The sequence below is a fragment of the Patella vulgata genome, chromosome 9 (genome assembly GCF_932274485.2).
Source record: "Patella vulgata chromosome 9, xgPatVulg1.2, whole genome shotgun sequence".
Classification (NCBI taxonomy): domain Eukaryota; kingdom Metazoa; phylum Mollusca; class Gastropoda; family Patellidae; genus Patella; species Patella vulgata.
The window spans coordinates 38,041,363-38,061,890 of record NC_065887.2 but is presented as its reverse complement, the minus strand read 5'-3'; the positions used below and the strand labels follow the sequence as shown (position 1 = coordinate 38,061,890).

At 34.5% G+C, this 20,528-nt stretch overlaps 2 protein-coding genes across 2 annotated transcripts; one reads left to right on the top strand and one right to left on the bottom strand.

Moving 5' to 3' along the window:
* Positions 1–11: 11 nt before the first annotated feature.
* LOC126807890 (spermatogenesis-associated protein 48) lies at positions 12–19,781 on the top strand. The gene is made up of 9 exons (XM_050532761.2): positions 12–651; positions 1,469–1,524; positions 2,306–2,397; positions 3,214–3,352; positions 3,897–3,964; positions 14,936–14,977; positions 15,559–15,666; positions 16,189–16,305; positions 16,861–19,781. Exons 1-9 carry the CDS (start codon positions 126–128, stop codon positions 16,988–16,990), a joined length of 1,278 nt encoding a protein of 425 aa, XP_050388718.1. The 5' UTR covers positions 12–125; the 3' UTR covers positions 16,991–19,781.
* Positions 9,541–13,097, bottom strand: LOC126807900 (nucleolar protein dao-5). The gene is made up of 2 exons (XM_050532779.2): positions 12,051–13,097; positions 9,541–11,028 (listed from the first exon to the last, which is right to left on the bottom strand). The coding sequence occupies exons 1-2, from the start codon at positions 12,115–12,117 to the stop codon at positions 10,013–10,015; spliced, it is 1,083 nt and encodes a 360-aa protein (XP_050388736.1). The 5' UTR covers positions 12,118–13,097; the 3' UTR covers positions 9,541–10,012.
* Positions 19,782–20,528: the final 747 nt, after the last annotated feature.

Below are 20,528 nucleotides of genomic sequence, written 5' to 3'. Positions count from 1 at the left end.
AAGTAGAACAACACAATCACACACCGGGCACCTGCAAAGAAGCGAGGAACGAATCGGTAACGGTAAATATTAAAACACCGTTAGGTTTTTATATTCCCGAGTATCTAAACAATTTAACTGGAGAAATGACTACTCTTGTCAATGCAAACTATGTCTTATCTGATTCAACTTTTCGAGTGAGACCTGATTTAAAGACGTATTTTTTGACTAATAATAATTCTGGAGGCCACACAGTCAGACAGATTGAAGAAAACAGGAGGCTCAGGCAGTCGAAATTTCCTTCATTAAGAGGAAAACATGATTATTCTTCATTTCAAGACAAAAAAAGTTCAGGATTTAGGAAATACAATGATGATGGAGATCACCAAGTAGCGGCTCCGCACAGATCCTATGATAATATTATCGACCCCACTACTGGTTTTGTTAGTGCTGGTGGTGATTTGGACCGGGGCACTGGTCACAGTAAAATAGACACCTTAGTACAAGTTAATGATAAACCTAATGCCAGCATTCCTCAAACAAAAACGCCCAGATCAACGACATCGATTCCTGCACCAGGTCTACATCGTTCCATGACCTATGTTCCTGGAGCTCCAACCAAATGGAACAGTAGAAAAATCTCTGATGCTTGGATAAGAGCTCAACTTGGAGGTAAGTGTAGTTATTGAATAAAAAAACACACTTTAAATCAAAGAGGGTTAGCTTCTTTAAATGAATATGCTGATAATTCTTGTGATGCATTTAGAAAAAAAGTATGGGCTGGCTGCTGGTACAAAAAAATAGAATTATTAATATTGTCAATCTGACTAAAATAAATAGAGGATATTTGTCGTTTTAGAGTGAATAACATATTTTATTTCATCGAGAAGCAAGAAAACTTATATTTTCACGAATTTCATTTATTTTATGATTTTACAATCATTTTGGGTAAAAACAACATGGACTACTTTGTCCGCTTTGACAACGCGGGGGGTTAGACCGCTTTACATCTTTATCTGCTTCTGGAATACCTTTGAGAATGTAACGATCGACAAGTCGGCGTGTCGGCCATATTGTTTTCATAATTTTGTCACTAAAAAGTGTAACTCCAGAAAAAAAGTAGTCCCGGCGGCCAGTGAAATAACAAGTTTTATTTCACTGCTAGCCAGTGGAATAACACTTTTATTTCACTGATAAAACGCGGTATTCCACTACTGATCATAAAATACAAATCTATATTTTGTTTCGTTTTATTTTATACTACATGACAATCTGACCAGATGAAATGGAAGGTATCATACGAGCGGCTTTTGACCCTATGGTGTCAGACATTGATTAATCAATCAGCGTTGATGTTTCTAGTGGTTTACCACAATTCCGTGCATCGCATGCCAAGAACTCGCTTCAACCAGAACACCGGTAATATAAAAACTCTTCAGTATAAAATTAATAGAAACCAATGTAAACATTTATTTTTGTCTGCCTTCAGGTTGGACAAGTGACTTTGACCCAACCAAAGTTCTAACAGAAGAACAAAAAGCTCAGGTATAGTCTTTAATTCTGACATGAATAGTAAAATAAAATACTTTCTTGCTGTGAAACAATCTTCTGATATTCTGATACATAAAGGGGGGTTGGATGGCCAAATGGTTAGCATGTGCGCACTGTATCATAAAGTATTGAGTCAACTGGCGTGGTTTCGATTCCCCGGTTGTACAGGGCAAGGAGTAGGATCATCTGGCCAACCTCATGGGTTTTCTCTGGCTCCACCGGTTTCCTCCCACTGCTAAAGATCCCATGTGCAAGCAAATTGTTGAAATAAAATTGAACCACGTTTTAGTCCCGAAATGCCCTAGTTTGTGTCAAGTGGACCTTAAACCCCATTTCTCTCTCTCCCTCTCTCTCCCTCTCTCTCTCTGATAATAAATGAAAGTTCCAAACTTTGATGTGCCAAGGGAGATAACTCCTGATATTTATTACATAAGTTTTAAGCACTGATTTTGTTTATATTTTGGGACAGACATTGTTTATTATTGAGTATCACCAATTTAAAAAAAAATGTCCTATGCAAGAAATTATTATTAAATGTAAGGAAAGGTTACCAAACTACATTTCTATTAAAATGTGTCAGGGGAGACAACTCTTGAGCTTTTTATTTTTACCTCCCCCCACCCCCCAAGGAGTCTCCCACATTCTCTAATTTACAACAGTTTTAAATCTGACATATTATGACATAAAAAGTGTTCAAAAACGCAGAATTCTAATAGATGTCAACTTTAATATTGAGTTTGTTCAGCTATCTAAAGTATTCTTTTCTTTCTCTCAGAGTTTTTTTGTGGCAAAACAACCGTCAGAATTGAGTAAAAGTTCAAGAGATGAGTTGGCAAGAAAGTTTATGTACAGTTCATCTACGCAAAGGTGAGAATATTTTGTTCTATAATACCAATTGAACAAAGGTGAGAATATTATGTTCTATCATACCTATTGAACAAAGGTGAGGATATTATGTTCTATTATACCTATTAACAAAGTGTTATGCATTATGCAAGGTATGCTTACACTTGATAGAATACCTGATATTACTTCTCAATTATTTATGCTGTTTGCATAGCTTGTTATTTTGTATACTAGGCCTATAGTTAAAACTGCTGATCGTCAATTACATTTTTCGAACAATATCAATTTTTTCACAGCTTAATCCATGATAAAATATACACAAATTAATTATTTGATCAAGAAAACAAATTTTTAATTTGAACTTTGGGTTTTGTGCAGTCTGATTACCACTAAGATTGGCTGTAATTTGGTGGAATTCATTTAGATAAAAGATAAATGACGAAAACTTATTTTCTACATAGCTTTAATTATTAACAGGTGTCATACACAAGACAAGGTATGCTCACTCTTTGTAGACCACCTAATACTTTTTTCCCATATATTTGGGAAATTCAGATAGGTAATAGAAAAAAACAGGATGACTGCAAAACAAAACACAGATAGAGAAGATGACACATAAACACGGCACAGTACAATAAGATACACACTGTCGAAGTATAATCTCTGATGGGTATTTGCCGACAGAACATATTAAAAACATAAAGACTATCTATATGGAATACAATCACTGGTTTATTATATATATAGCACAATATTTCTTGAAAAGTATTCTCATATATTTTTCAAGCAAATTGTTGATGATCAAAAGTTTTCATTTTGTTAATATTGTAATTTTAGACTATATGAAGGTGTACCATGGGATAATATGTTGAAAGGTAAACCATGGCCATTTAAAACAACACTTGAACTCCGACCTGATATGGTATCACAGAGATTCTCTGATAAACAATATGAACCTACAGCTCAGGAATGGCAGGTAAATAAAAACATTATTTATTATTTAAGGCTCAGGAGGTGTAGAAGAGTGGTCCAACATATGTGCTAATCTTATAAGATATGTCATTGATTAAAGTGGTGTGACTTTGATCCCAGGACTGTATGCTGAACCGCATGGGTTTTCTCAGGGTTCTCTTCCACTGCTAAAATTTCCTGTGTGCAAGCGAATTATTTATATCTTATGAGGGTCCCTTAATGACCTAGTTTGAGTTGAGTAGACGTAGCATATGTAACAGCATATTGATACCTTTGACCTTTAATAAATGTATGTTCTGGGTCAGTGCTGACAGCTTAATAATAATTTCGACCTTGATTAGTCAGCCAATCAAATTTCATGATAATTAAAGCCTTTCAAAAAGTTTGCAAAATTTTCTGTATTGCGGATTTTGATACCTAAATTGGTAGGGAGTTGACCAATCACGGTGGACACATTACTGAATGTAATCTACATATATAAAAAATTGTTTTTAGAGAAATCTTCTTCTTGTCAGTCTGAGTTATGGTTGATAATATTTATATTTTAGTCTGTGGGAAAATCATGGGATCGAGGTCAACCTAGAAGTGGTTATTATAAAAATAGACCAGTTACATTGTAAGTATGAATATTATCTAATGGATATGATATCTTTGTTATGTTTTGTCTTTATGGTATATTCAAAGCAGCTGCCATTTGGATAGCTGACATTAGCTTCATTATGCACAAGACTTTATAGAGTTTATAAATAGATCAATGGATATTGTCTTGACATGACTGAAACATGACAGTATGATTAAACTTGTTATCATGGATGTTAAGTTAAATTGAGTCCAAAATAAGAGTCAAATACAGAATATAAAAGAAATGAATACAAAAAGATAATTCTGATTTTAATCAGATTGGTACTATACTAACACAAACAATGGGTAAGAGGATCAGGGGCGTAAATGTGGGGGGGTATAGGGGGGTGGTACACCCCCCACCCAGCGAAAAAAATAGTTGGTCGCAAAATAAATGCAGTCGGTCGCAAAATAAGTGCAGTCGATCTCAAAATAAGTGCAGTCGATCTCAAAATAAGTGCTCACTGAATTAATACAAACAATGCCAAAATAGAAGGAAAAATGCCAAAATAGAAGGAAAAATCCAAAATTTTATGTATTTGCGTGAATCCTTGCACCTAAATTGCATATATTACGCTACTCACCCAAAACTTTAGTATAAAATAATCTTGTCAACTTATCATGTTGAAAAAATGTTTTTTACCCTTATTCTGTGAGTTGGTCTAAGTAAAAAAAATTCCCCCTGGGAGAAAATAGTCGGTCTCAAAATAAGTGAAGTCACTGCAGTCGGTCTCAAAATAAGTGCAGTCGGTCTCAAAATAAGATCAGTGTGTCTCAAAATAAGTGCAGTCACTGCAGTCGGTCTCAAAATTATGTATCGACGACTAACGAAATGAATTGATGAGGTAAACAAATAATGACAGAATAGAAGGGGAAAACCTCAAATACTTAATATACATGCACCTAAATTTCTTGCGTCACATAGTCGGTCTCAAAATAAGTGCTCACTGCAGTCGGTCTCAGACTAAATGAATTAATGAGGTAAACAATGCCAAAATAGAAGGGAAAAATTTTGTGTGAATGTGTGCACCTAAATTGCAACAGTATAGTATAAAATCACCTAGTCAACTTTTCATGTTTCAAAAAAAAAAATTCCCTGTTATGACTATGTTGGTCTAAGAAATTGAGAGATTTTGATAACTTAAATTTTATTATTGATTGTCATACGAATAACATTAGTCGAAAAGTTGGTAAGAAGTTATCGGACGCATAGATTGTTTCAGAAATACGTAAAAAATCTTTAAGTTATGAAATGTTAAGGCGATCTATTGAACTTAAGAATTTTTACTTATTGCATATTTAATCCCAGTAGAAATTAAAACGTATATTTCTCATGTTGTAAATATTTTCTGACCATCAGAATTCTGCAAAACCTTTCCCCAGATCCCAAAGTCCAGTAAATGGTGTTTCAGAGACCAAGTAAGCGCCCCCCGTGAGACAAAGTCCCCTCAGACCCAGTCCCAACAAATTTAAAGCTCAGTTACATAATCTAAATTTATTCGCGCCTACGGTGCTCAATTCTATTGTGTCATTATTCTTCAACTCCTCTGTCTTATACAATCTCATCACTATCATATTCAGTTGCAGTGAATCACCCAGTTAGTAGTACCACTAGTGAGTGGGACGACAGACTATATAATTGTTATTTCTACTCTCACAAAACATGCGAAATTTGATCCCATTTGTCATGACATTGACTATAATGGCATAATTCTTCCACTCCTCTGTGGTCTTATACTACACCGGCACTGTCATATTCCCAGTTATAGTGAACTGCCCAGTTAGTAGTACTGCTGGTGCGTGGGGCGTCAGGCTGTACAAATGTTCTGGCAAAACAGGCGGAATTGACAGAGGCAGATTTTGAGATTCTGTCCCATTGACTGCTATTTCTGGTTCTCTTGTTTGTTCACAACAATTTGCTCCCAGCAATGACCTCAAGTGTCAGGATATTGGTTCATTTTTTCAAAATTTTCTCAGGTTGCTCAGTGTTATAGCTACTACCTCTAAGGTTCATATAAATTTAATTACAAAATCAATAACAATCATCATATTATATGACATATACTTTATGTCAACTTGAATAAAACTGCTTTCCGACGAGCTATAGGCAATACGATAACAGCTATAGGCAATACGATCTATGTTCTACCCGGACGGCCAGTGTTATAGCCAGTATTTTGTTGACATTCATTGTGGGGTGTGATTGTGGATGGCGCCCTAGATTTGGAACCGCCGCACCCCACCCCCTATTCCAAGCTTCCAGATCAGCTACTGGCCCCTACAAAACTATCATATGTGGTGCTCGGCCCCTGACTGCGTGATTCGTATTAGGGACATGTGCATCAGTCGGTCGCATTTTTGTTAAACCCCCCTCCCAACAAAATCTTTATGTACCCCTGAAGAGGATAGGTTCTCCTGCCACCCTTCATCATCCTTGTAAAAAGGATTCTTGTAAGGAGGCATTAGAAATTTGGAGAACATTGACTACGAGATTTGACTACACACCTATTATATCAGTGATTACATGTAAAATTTAAGACAGATTTGTCAATCCATTGATGAGAGATAGACATTTCAAATTTCTATATGAGTTGCATACATTATTTCCTATAGTGGTTTTCAAAAGTTCAGCAGACACTTGTCAATACTGCTTTGATGTAATTAGGTCAATTCTTGTATTGTCAAAAATCGGCCAGGCCTGAATTTGTGCATCATGATTCTTGAAATTTTCAAAGCGAACTAATTAATATTGTATAATCTTTCAAAGACATCACCATTTCCTATTGGTTTCTAAATTTTATATTCCTGTTGTTGAATTCTCAACTTGTACCAGGTGAGTGGAAGTGAATTCCCTCAACAAACCAGATGGATTACAAATTTTCAATATTAAAAGAACATCATTTAAAATGAACTGGATTGTACAGAAAAGATATTTGATGGTTTGAAATCGACTGCCAGTGTCAGTAATAGTACATTGGATTTAAATGTCTATGTACATTGAGTAGGAATCTTGACTGATAATCTGGAGGTCAGATGTATGATCACAATGTTGGCCGAGAAATTTTCTGACTTGGTTCCCCAATTGTTAGTGGGGCAGGATGGAGGGCCGGGCAAGATACAACGTATAAAAATTCGGATGGGGCCAAAATTATTGTTGCGAAATAATTGATGTTAATCCTATATCACCTGTCTTACTGACATACTTGGTTCCCCAATTGTTAGTGGGGCAGGATGGAGGGCCGGGCAAGATACAACGTATAAAAATTCGGATGGGGCCAAAATTATTGTTGCGAAATAATTGATGTTAATCCTATATCACCTGTCTTACTGACATCCTTTGTTTAAAGATTTACGGGGCGGGGTGTGCGAAGGGGTGTTGGGTGACCTAGTGGTTTAACATGAACACGCGAAATCACAAGGTCTGTTATTGAATCAAGTGGTATTGTTTCGATTCCTTGCTTGTACGTGACAAGGAGTATGGTTGCCTGTAGTGGGTTTTCTGTTGGTCCTCCTATTTCCTCCCACTGCTGAAGATGCATATGCGCAAGTGAAGTATTGAAAAAAAAAGTGAACCATATGTTGGTCCCGAAATGACCTGGTTTGTGTCAAGTGGACGTTAAACTTTGACTCTCCCTCTTTATAGATTTACATCATCTATATAATTTTGTTGTTAAATAATTGATGTTAAACCTGCTGACATTTTGCTTGAAGCCAGTTTCAAAAAGATTTTGCAAAACCCTACATTTAGATTTGTCATGAATTGTGTTACCTCCCTTGCATAAAATTCACTAACTGTGAAACAGTCAATGGGGTTTATTGTTCACTCAATACAAACTAGGTCATTTTGGGATTAACATATCACTAAAATTTATTACAATAATTTGCTTGTGCATAGGGGTATTTAGCAGTGGGGGGAAAACCCACAACGTTGGACAGGCAATCTTACTCCTTGTTACATGTACATAAGCGGGGAATCGAGAGCACACCATTTCATCCAATTGCAGATCCAATCCGCTTCAATTAGCTTGTGCATATAGTCTGGTAAAATAGTTTTCATTTCTGGATTCTATTTTAAATTTAGATAAATAATCTGATTAAATTCAAATCTAAATTATTTTTTATACCTTGAATGGCCTCCACTCCATAGATCTGATCAGTATAGTGACAGAGTAAAATCAGGGGTCATGTACGATAACTGAATGATGTAGACTATTCACACAGAACTTTTTGTTTTGTTTTGTTGTTCTCAACCGTTCAATATATGATTCCCAGAATTCCATGCACAACTCACCCAATAAAGCTCATCTAAACAGACCATTTCATTTGCAAATCCCCCATATCAAATAGACCATTTCATTGGCTAATCTCCCAAATGTAAAATACAGATAAAACAAAATTGAAATCTGTCACTGACATGTTTCTTATAGCATGTAATTATTCATGGCTTAATCTATTCTAAATGATACTCAAATTGCTTATTTAACTTTTAAAACAAAATGCTGAATGTTGTGAAAATTTCAGTTTATTAAATCTTTTTAATCACTGAATGTAAAAGGACCATATTTGGACCATATTCCTTTTAGACAGAATATGGTAGTTTGCGAGGGTTTTAAAATTTCTCAAATGATGATCAGAAACATTCCCACGGATAAACCGGGTGATTTTATGATATATTTGGACTAAAAACATATTCAAACTAATTAATCTATCAAAATTTTGCTTCAAATCCTTCTCAAAACATTGTACCAGTATTCACAAGGGAATACCCTTGCTATCAAAATATATATCAAAAGAGATCATGTTTGTGTCACTTGACATGGCTGACGCGGTACCTAGCAACGGGTACGAACCCACAGGAGAATTTATTGCATATACAGGAATGCCTAATTAAAGTCTCAGATTATCCACTGCCCACTTTTTTTTGTCTCAGAAACTGTTGTACGCTTAAAAATACATTATGGGAGATTAGATAAAGAGCTTGCAGTTCTCACTATAATAGTTAAAAACTAGATAATGTAAAGGGAATTTTCTGAAAATTTCAGTCAAATTGATCCACTGTGAGCCGAGATTTTAGCGATTGAAAGTGGAGCAGCAAATGGGGGCCTAATCCAGTAAACATTGCAGGCTAGCATTGACATTGAGAGGTGATTTTGGTCTGGATAAGTTAATTAATGTCTAAGTAATAATTTAGATAACATTTCAGGCCTAAAGAAAGACCTGCAATTGGCAGATTTTACTCTTGCATAATGTATGTTTAAGCTCACTATCTAATTTATCAACACATACATCAAGCACTCACTAACGCTGAGAAATCAGACAATCCTCGCGTGCAATCTTTGACGTCACTTGAGCAGACATCCCTAAATGCTGGGTTGCCGATTAGAGAAACCTTTAAATTTTTGTCCTGTATGCGCTTCATGGGTATTTTTCAGGGATCCAGTATTTTTCTAGTAAGATTGGATGTTTCTACTTTCCATATATACCTAATTTGCCATACTTCTATTGGAAATAACCACCCAATAAATACTTTTGTAGGAAAGTATCTTTAAATCAGATTTAGACAAATGATAATTTTCATTACATAAAAATACTACTTTAATTTCTAGTATCACTCAACTACTGGTATGTACAGTAAAAAAGACACCAAAAAAATATATATCATAAATCATCACAATATCTGTTTGTTGGGTCATTATACCCTGCTAAAAATGTAAGATATTTGATAATTTATAAAGCACTAGATTATTTCATTATTTAATGAAAATTTGGCACTTTTAAAAATATCACAGTTATTTCAATAAAAAAAGAACACCTTACAAATATTTTGTGATTTGAAAACTTTGTAGATCACCACAGGTGCAATAAATTCCTTTATGTATATTATGCTCCGGTGCTGAAATTATGCAGAAGAGTCAGAATGATTTACCGAATACTATCCAATAGCCGGAACACAATAATTTGAATAACAATACTTTGATATCTCTACTCTCAGGAACTATTTGCTAGCAAAACATTATCTCTGTATTTAAATTTGTTTGACAGATTATTGTTTGTTTTTCTTTGCATTACTTTTCTGGGCATTTTTCTCAAGTTTCTTATGAACTCCTGCCGGAGTTGATTTAGACGGTGCTGATTGGCTGTTCATTTGCCCTGTTCGACGTGTCTTTTCACTTTGTTTCGGTGAAGAAACAGATAATTGTATATTCGAAGGTTTTGTGTCACCCGTGGGCGACAAAGAGTTTGATGGCTTTGTTACTGGATCGGTTTCTGTCTTTGATTTTGTCGATTGATCATTTTGAAGATTTTGTACAAGGTCAGCTTCCGTAGGCCGTTTGATCAATATTTTAGGAGGAGTTTTAACATCACTCCCGATCTCGACAGGGACCTTGTTTTGTGATTCCACTGTTTGTTCTGCCTTTATACCATTCTTTGCTTTGGTTGAAGGTGCCACGTTTGATGTTTTGTTAGCTGATGATGGCGCAGAAATTACAGGAGGTTTTTGCACAGGTTTATTGTTGGGAGTAACTTTACTCTTTTGATTAGATTCACTTGGTTGCTTTTTGGTCGGTGTTATTTCTGCTGGTGATACTTTAGAGTTACCATTACTGATATGTTTCAATGCACCTTTTCCAGGAACTTGAAGTGTTTTTGAATTACTGGCCAATGATTTCTGATCTTCATCAACAAAGGTGACTTTTGCAGCACCTTTTTTCTGACCAGATGCTGGGTCTTCATTTTCTTCATCTATCTCGTAAGCTTGTTGAGAAGCCCTTCGTTTCGTTGCCATTTCGGATAAATGCCGAATAACTAAAGATGCCCTGTGGACTGCCAAAATTTTATTTTTGACTTCTTTCTTTTTGGCTTTTGCTCCTGCTCCTAATAATCGATCACGAATTTTCTTCCTTGTGTCTTCACTGATGTTACTGTCATCATCACGGAGAGTGGAATGATCGTAGCAGTAGTCAAATATCTTAGCAACAACAAAAGAGATGATTAAAATTGCCACAAGGACAGCTATAGTAATGAACGCTTTACTGACATCATTAGAAATTTCTACATCTGTAAATAGAAAAAGGAAACATCTCAAAACAAGAGTTTCATAGTGGCACTAGGATTTTCCGGTAGGAGGCTTCAAATTTTCAAATTTATTGATTTGGAGTAGGTCCTGGACTAGGGTCACAATCAATAAAAATCATTGCATCTTAGCATTGATGATAAATGGAGGAATTTGGCTCATGGAGCTTGGATACAGCTAGCTTTGGTTTAAACAATATTTATTTGGAATGTTTACAATTTTATAGCTGAATTATAGTATGTAGGATACGAAAACAAGCATGAAGATGCTTATAAATATCGCTTCGTTTGAGTTAAAAGTACATAAATTAATTTTGTAATTGTGTTAGTGAATCGGATGTTTGGAGAGCGGTGGGTGACATACATTAATTTTTGAATTCTGTAAGTACATCAGATGTTTGTAGAGCGGTGGGTTCCCAATGGGGCTGCTACTATATTTTATGGATATATTTGAATTACTTGTAGGCCTATTTGACCTGAGCCAATGTAGAGATATAACTGCCGAAGGGTTAGCCCAAATCTGATTAAAACACAGATTCTATTTCGTTTCGTTTTTAAAGTTTAAAATTTCGTCTTACGTGTCTTTACTACACTAGGATCTGGAAGAGTTGTTATATAACCCGCATTCTGGTTCATGTGAGGGATTAGCCAATGAAACGGTCTTTTATGGCGAGTTCTTGGCGTGAGATGCACAGAATTGTGAGTAACCTACTAGAAACATCCACGTTGATTGGTTAATCAAATGTCTGACGTTATAGGGTCAAAAGCCAATTGTATGACCCCTGACATTACCTCCCACTACAACCAGTCAGATTTTCATGAAGTAGAGGCCATCGAGATATAGATCTGTATTTTAATCAGATTGGGTTAACCCTAAATCAAAATTAACTACATCTTAATATTTCTAAAGGAAAATTTAATCGTATAATTGTTTCCCAATCACTAATCAAACCAACACGTTAGATCAGCTAAACCCAGGTTTTTACTTGAATCAAATTTAATCTTACCCTGGCATAATACTGTATGGATGTCTGCCAAAAACACAAATATAATTATTTTAATATTGTTCTCCATTCTTCCCACAGTTTATTTATATACACAGCAAGTCTTTATTTCTACCTGATTAATCTTGTTAATCTTTTATTGACAACTTCTTATTTATAATGAATAAAACCAATCTCTCTTTCCATAGATTTAAAATCATTTCCAGTAAGTAACCCTCACTTATTCTAAAAGATTAAACTAGTTGTCCCCAGGTAACATTCACTTCTAAAAGATTAAACTAGTTATTCCCAGGTAACATTCACTTCTAAAAGATTAAACTAGTTGTCCCCAGGGTAATGTCCACTTCTAAAAGATTAAACAAGTTTGTCCCAGTGTAACATCCACTTCTGAAATCCATTTCATCAGACTATGGCACCCATTAGCTATAAATAATGAAAGTTTATTCATTCTAGAACTTCTCAAACCACTTCACATTTTTGGTAAGCTCACATAGGTAAATAATTTGATGCGTTCTTGTACTGGATTATGGTGTGGTCATTGACTCCAGTGAATATTTTTTGTCTTATAAAAACAAGAAATAAAATAAAACATTTCAAATTCTCATAAAAAATATCATTCAATATCAGCAACAACACTTCGTACCTTAGTTCTGAACACTAATAAACTGATTAATCATCTCCCAAAAGATAAATCGTTTTAATCACTTGCAGATAAATCACAATATAAGCATTTTTATAAAAACATTTTCTCATTTCTTAATGATTATGCACCCGATGATAGTCAAAAAGTTGAGAAACGTTGTACAGACTAGTACTATTGAACATCTTAGAACCATACAGGATCTTCTTTCCCCCCGTGCTCAGGAAAATTCTTCAGTTTTAAATTACATTAACGCACTTCACCTCAAGCGACATTCTTTAACTTTGCCTTGATTTGTTATGAAGATTGTTGACTTGTTATGAAGATTGCTGGACGTGTCTCAAAGAAAGCGCATTGAAGACTGACAGATATAAGTATAATATACCTATAGATTATTTTATAATAGATATACCAGTTAAATAGTAGGCCTCTAGACTTAGTTACCACATTAACAATGGTAGTAACCAATAAAATATTCAATATACCGTATACCATGCTTTACAAGTGGTAATCACATTTAGATAAATAATTGCACTAATATTTTGTTGCTTGACTTTATAATCATGGGGACAGCACCACATACAAAATCATGAGGACGGCACCACACATACAAAATCATGAGGACTGCACCATAATATTTTGGTTCGCTACTTTAATAATCATTATTTATCTGAAAACTTAGAGGTGAAGTGTAAGAAGTGTGTAAAATATATAGTATTGACAAAAAAAACAGTGTAATTAAATACAAATATGCTCACCACTAAGAAAATATTGAACGACTTTTCTAACAAATGAAATCTGAATTTGTAGGCTTTCTTTTTATAATCACAGATAAATTGCGAAGAAGCTCTAATATTATATGGTAGACACCCTTTAACATAAGTATTCAAGCGTGCATTAAGCTAAAACATGATATGTCTATTGTCATATACAGATTTTGCTGGGACACTTTTGTGAAGGAATACAATGCATCCAATATATTTCATATATGTACTTATAAGATTTAACCATTGTTAGGTTTAACCATTGTTTGGTGTGAATGCTATCTATATAAATTGCCAGTAGTGTTGGGAGAGAGAGAGAGAGAGAGAGAGAGAGAGAGAGGTGGGATTTAATGTCCACTCAACACAAACTAGGTCATTTTAGGACTAACATATGGTTCAACTTTATTTCAATAATTTTTTTGTGTGTATGTGTCTTTAGCTGTGGAACAGTAGGACGCTAAACCCCATTTCATTTTGTTTCATTTCTTTAGCAGTGGCAGGATCCGATTCCTTGTCATGTACTAGCGGGGAATTGAAACCACACCACTTGACTCATTGACTGACCTTAAACCATTCGGCCAACCTACCCCCTGGTCAGTGGTGTATAATATAAGATTCCCTTTTTTACTAAGAATGTGTATTTGTCAAGCTTGGCTCAATGAGTAAGATATTGGCTCGCTAACCTGAAGGCTCCCTGTTCGTTCCCTGTGGTGACTGAGTCAATGAGTAAGACATTGGCTCGCTAACCTGAAGGCTCCCTGTTTGTTCCCTGTGGTGACTGAGAAAATTCATCAGCATATTTTGGTGTGGTTCACCCATGTCAGTGGTGCAGGATAGAGGGCCTGTCAAGGGATAACACCTAGTCATTTGGAGGGTACAAAGGTCTCGTGTACACATTGGCATGCACATAAAGGAACCCTTGACAGTTAGAATTTGATATAGGCTGTAGAGCCGCTGTCCGGGCTAATTCCCTTATGGCACACTGTAAGGCGTATGCCCATCTTCATTAGCCCAGTCAGTAGGATGTTAAACCCCATTTCATTTTGTCAAGCTTGTTAGAAATGAAATCTATGTAGGCTGAAGAAGGTGGGTGTTGACCATGCTAAGGCGTGGGACAATGGGGTGGGCTGCCGGACTCTACTTTATTGCGGGGTGGCGGTGCTTTTGGTCTACTCCATAGCAAGACAAGTTCTTTTTTTCGTGTCCTGATAGTGGAAGGATACATGTGCCTTTTCCTGTCCTGACAGTGAAAGGATACATGCACCTTACACAATTAACAGTTTAAGTATATTTGATGTGTATTGTGTTATGTTTTGCGGTGGCAGGAGGCGAACTCAAGGACGTCACTGTGTCTGAGTAAAATGTTGTTGGTTTAATGGAGATTTTGTTGTTTTTTTGCGTAATGTTACCATACAAATCTAATGTTATATGATCAATCTGTACACAACTTTTGTTCTTAAAGATAAACTACTTGTATTTTTCAGCTGTTGTCCAAGTTCCAGAACACAACAGATACCTAGTTACGGGTAAGTTCAATTTCCGAATCTATAGCATTCATTGTCTCCAATGTTTAATAACTAACTTCCTTTCTATTTTGAGGAGTCTTTTAGTCATTTTGAAAATTGTGTATAACGAAAAAGATAGAGAATAAATGAGACTTGGTCAATTTGGTCTTTTTAAATATTTTTAAGGGTTTCACCCCAAGGACCCCCTCAGCACCACCGAAACCATCACCCACATTTCTCACGACCAAGCTACCCAGCTGTTTACAGCTTTCCTATTGTGACATGACTGATAGGTGGTGGAGGTGAAAATAACACCGAACAAACAAACGTGTGAAGCATTGCCACTGTTTTGTCCTCACTCCACTCTAATCCTTTACATGCACCACCTAAATGAGTAGAAATATTGTCTCTCAATTTTTAATTTTATTAACTTCTCGGGTAATCTCTCAACTCTCCTGACAAACTTGACGTTGTCTCCACCCTGGACACTCCCTCCCCCCCCCCCACTGCGCAGTCTAGAGTTTTCAACTTATAATTTCCTGTCAATTTTCATTCTATGTTGATTATTTTTAAAAAGTGTTTAATATTATGTGATATTTCAGAGGCTCTGTAGGTGCTAATAATATAGAAGAAATAGATAATCCTGCTGTAGAGTTCCAACCCTTAACAGTTAAACGGGTTAATATACCCAGACCTACAGAAACAGCACAGTAAGTACATATACATGTCTTTTTAGTTATTCTATTGAAATATCATTAACCTTTTAACACTTAGATAGCCCCCTTGATAACTGTGTACTAGCTCTAAGACTTTCCTCTAATTTTTTCAGTGAACCAAGGTAGTCAATATATACATAGTTAAAAATTGTTATTTTTGTGCCAGTTTTATATGGCTTACGTCATCTTCAGAAGTTTAAATAAATGGAACGGTGCTTTGCTTATTGGTTTATTTAGAATCAATCTTAGTCAAGGATATTTTATATTTTATGATAAAGGTGATCCTTTAAATGGCTTGACCAAGTCAGTGATCGTAAATATTTCTTCCATCTCTGACATAAATCAGAGAACAGACCCTTTTATTCTGATTCAGGATACACTTTAAGCTTACATCCTCATTATCATTATTCCATTGTCAAGAGCAGAGTGGCAGACACAATGGTTACGGAATCTGTCACTTGTTTGCTTTAGGTTCAGTTATATATAGTGTAATAAAATGTATCAAATCTATTTTAGTCGACCAAATATTCCTGGTTATGAGGGATGTACATTGTATCAAGGACAGTATGCTCCAGCCAACTCAGCACTACCATCTTATTCTCAGCATATTGCTTCAACATCTCTAGTCCATAGGTAATATAGCTTTAATTATTATCAACTACAGCTTATAGTCTATTGACTACATAGTTTCAATTAACATCCCTAGAAAATGTAGCTTTAACAAATCTCAACATATAGCTTCAACATATAGTATAATAGGTAATATAGTGTTAATGAATTACATCATATCTGGTGAATAGGTAATATAGCTTTAATAAATCACAACACATGTAGTCTATAGGTAATGTAATATAGCTTTAATAAATCTCAACACATCCAGGCCAAGGTAATATAGCTTTAATAAAACACAACATATCTAGCTTTAATAAATCTCAACACATCAATTCTATAGGTAATATAGCTTTAATAAATCTCAACACATCCAGTCTATAGGTAATATAATATAGATTCAGTCTATAAGTAATATAGCTTTAATAAATCACAACGCGTTTAGTCTATGGGTAATATAGCTTTAATAAATTACAAAATCTCAAGTGCAAGACAATATAGCTTTAATAAATTACAACATCTCTAGTCAATATAAATATAATTTTGATTATGTATACCATATATGGTTGTCTTTTATAGATCGATGCCAGTGATGCCAAGTTCATCAGAACATAAAAGAGATTCTCAGATGTCTAAAATGGTGACTTTGGTGCCACCTTGCAATCCCTCTAAATCATCGATGAAAGAAGGAATTGTCACAGTGGCTTAAACACCTGGTTTTCATGCAATATAATCTTATGCACATCAGTTACTGTGAACTATAGCGTGTTATGGTGGACAACAAAGGACTGTTAATGTGGATTTACTTGTCGAACAATCCATACTATATTGTTATGTTAAAGAATAGAAATACAAAATGAAATTAATGTGACTGGTGGTAGATGGTATTTAACACATTAGTTTATTGTTACCGTATATATGCACATACAAATCAGTATCAAGCTACCGGTAATCTTTGTTTTCGTAATTTAAATTGAGTTTTACTCTCAGAGCTATAACTGTGTGGAGTTTGGGACCAGTATTAAAATCAACATTTTTATGTCTTGATAATTAAGTATTATGAATATTCTAGAAGTAGTCATTCATGTCAGTCAGAAATGAACCCAAAAATGTAATGAAGAAATGTATTTTATTCTCATCTGTGATTGCATTTTATATTTAATATTTATCAAGATAAATCATGTTTATATAAAGATGTAAATAATCTTTGTTATAATAATTTAATGTACCATATGTTGTTTGATATTAAAGGAGCTAACACTCTTCTCTCATTTGGTCCAACCTCGTGGGTTCTCTCTAGGTCCTCCGGTTTCCTCCTACTGCTAGCGAATTATTGAAATAAAATTGTACCATAATGTAATTTCTTTATGGTCCCAGATGAAAGAAGTTTAGTCATTTTAACATGACTAAATTGGACAATTTTTACACAAATCTTTTAGGATCCTTGTGACATCTATTTTTGAGAGTACTCCTTTTAACTTATTATTCAAAAAAATAAATAAAGTTCATAAACTAAATATTGGCATAATTTAATGTCTAATGTGAAGTTTGGTTGATGTGTTCTGAAAATCTTAAAGAATTCAGATGTCCGTGAGAATCATGATGCAATTAAAGATTCACCCAAATTACCAGGTGTTCATGACCCTGAAATTTATGATCATTGAATTATTAAAAAAATTATATTAATATGGATAAAATTGTCTCAATGCTGTTATTGTCTCAAATTAATGTGTAGAATATATATATTTAAATTGTTTGAAAATTGATATAAATTTTGTTATTTTTATTAATTGATTCCCTGTTTTTAATATTAATATGGATACTTTATATTTTATTATTATATATCAGATTTTGTATATTTTATTATCGTGTATGGAAACCTGGAGAACAAATCCTTTTTTGAACATGCTGGTTTTCACAGGGTAACTGTCATCAACTGTAAACATGCTGATTGTGACGGGTAACTGTCATCCACTGTAAATAAAACTTGTTCTATATTTGTCTTCAAACCATTGATTTTCTTAGCATATATGACAGCCTTGACAGGGCTAGATCTATTTGTTAAGGCCAACTCAATTTTCGTCAAGGTCGCTGAGATGTAAATAAGGTTAGGGCACGTGATTGTTGGCAAGATTGTAGGTTAGGGTTAGGGTTAGGGTAAGCATTAGGGCCAGGTCCAGGGTTAGGGTTAGGATTAGCGCTAGCCCTGTTTACATCTCGTGACCTTTGACCAAACTTGAAGTTTGTCTTAACAAATAGATCTAACCGACAGTTACAACCATTTGAAAACAAGAGTAACTATTTTATCAATCGCACATAGCTTTATTTATATACAGTGACTGACAGTTACCCTGATATCGGCAAAGAAATTTGCACTTCTGGTTCTGAATTGTGGAAACTATTTTGATACCATACCAAATAATAAATAAAATATCAGGAAACTGCAACCATTGGATGTCTCTTTTAATTTAACGGCCATTACCAATTTATAAAACTTGTCATGAACAATCATTAATTTATAACATGATTAAACACACACTGAACTTACATGATATAATTGTTACACTTCCCATGACCATTTTTTAAATGAAGAGCTTTAATAATGTGTTTAGCTTAGTGGTTAATAAATTATATAAATGAGTATTAATATAGAAAACAAAAAATTAATTTTAGTTTCTCTTGGATATTTGAATAATGTTTTGTATTGACATGTGATATTATATCTGATCAGTATTATATATAGTCTTCCCTTTTTAATACGAACACTAGGATTTGTAGATCTACTTTACTACAATCATATCTACTTTACTATAATCATATAGGATACTGTATTTTATAGATCTACTTTACTACAATCATATAGGATACTGTATTTTATAGATCTACTTTACTACAATCATATCTACTATAATCATATAGGATACTGTATTTTATAGATCTACTTTACTACAATCATATAGGATACTGTATTTTATAGATCTACTTTACTACAATCATATCTACTTTACTATAATCATATAGGATACTGTATTTTATAGATCTACTTTACTACTATCATAAAGGATACTGTCTTTTATAGATCTACTTTACTACTATCATAAAGGATATAGATCTACTTTACTACTATCATAAAGGATACTGTATTTTATAGATCTACTTTACTACTATCATAAAGGATACTGTATTTTATAGATCTACTTTACTAAAATCATATAGGATACTGTATTTTATAGATCTACTTTACTACTACCATAAAGGATACTATCATAAAGGATACTGTAATTTATAGATCTACTTTACTACTACCATAAAGGATACTAAAATCTTATAGGATACTGTATTTTATAGATCTACTTTACTAAAATCAGAAAGGATACTGTATTTTATAGATCTACTTTACTACAATCATCTACTCTAATTAAATAGAATTCAGTATTATTTGTTGCTGTTAAAATATTATGAGAAATACAAATTGTAAATAAAGTCTTATTTATATCATATGATAGCTGTATGTGTCATTTATAATAGTATACTCTTCAAAAAAAGTAGGGGATATTCAGAAACAATACAAAACTGTGGAAATGCACTGCTGTTTTTATTAGAGGTAACCAGTGTATGTTAATAACAGGCGGATTGCCTACACATGAACATAAGCAGTTCATATGGGCGGCTTATCTGACGGCCCCATTTCATTCGCAAAGAGATACACTGTCAAAAGTGAAAATGGACGTTTTTGATTTTTGTCTTAATGAGTAATTGCTCCATTCAGCAATTCGTCGTGGCATGCTCCTAATATAATCAATCGTCCAATCACGATTTGGGGCAATCTGACCCACTCCTCTTGCAGTGCCACGGCCAAGTCTTGCAATGTTGTCAGTTGACGTTGATGTCAACGAACACGTCTCCCGATCAAATTAAATGTAACACACTAAAGCAAACATACACTAAACAGTATGTTTTTTATTACTGTGTAATATGTAAAAGGTATAACTGAAACCTTCTTCTTCTATTAGTGTTTAACATCCTCTTCCACCAAGGTTGATATCGCAGACTTTCCTGTGGGAGGAAACCAGAGTACTCAGAGTAAATCCACAAGGTTGAGAAGGCGCCCCTATCTCCAAGCCACATACGCTCACAGGTGACTGACCAGTTAGAGCTTGAAGCACGACACCCTAGACCACTAGTCCATCCCAACCCCTCACTGTGAGACCATGAACGAGCATGTATATATTTCAATTCATTCATAT

Excerpts from the sequence above, each read along its gene's own strand:
- LOC126807890 (XM_050532761.2), top strand. The coding sequence starts at position 126 with ATGACTACTCTTGTCAATGCAAACTATGTCTTATCTGATTCAACTTTT. Across the intron at positions 14,978-15,558 it reads CAACAGATACCTAGTTACGG|AGGCTCTGTAGGTGCTAATA; the intron begins GTAAGTTCAATT and ends GTGATATTTCAG. Across the intron at positions 16,306-16,860 it reads TCAACATCTCTAGTCCATAG|ATCGATGCCAGTGATGCCAA; the intron begins GTAATATAGCTT and ends TGTCTTTTATAG.
- LOC126807900 (XM_050532779.2), bottom strand. The coding sequence starts at position 12,117 with ATGGAGAACAATATTAAAATAATTATATTTGTGTTTTTGGCAGACATC. Across the intron at positions 11,029-12,050 it reads CCATACAGTATTATGCCAGG|ATGTAGAAATTTCTAATGAT; the intron begins GTAAGATTAAAT and ends TTCTATTTACAG.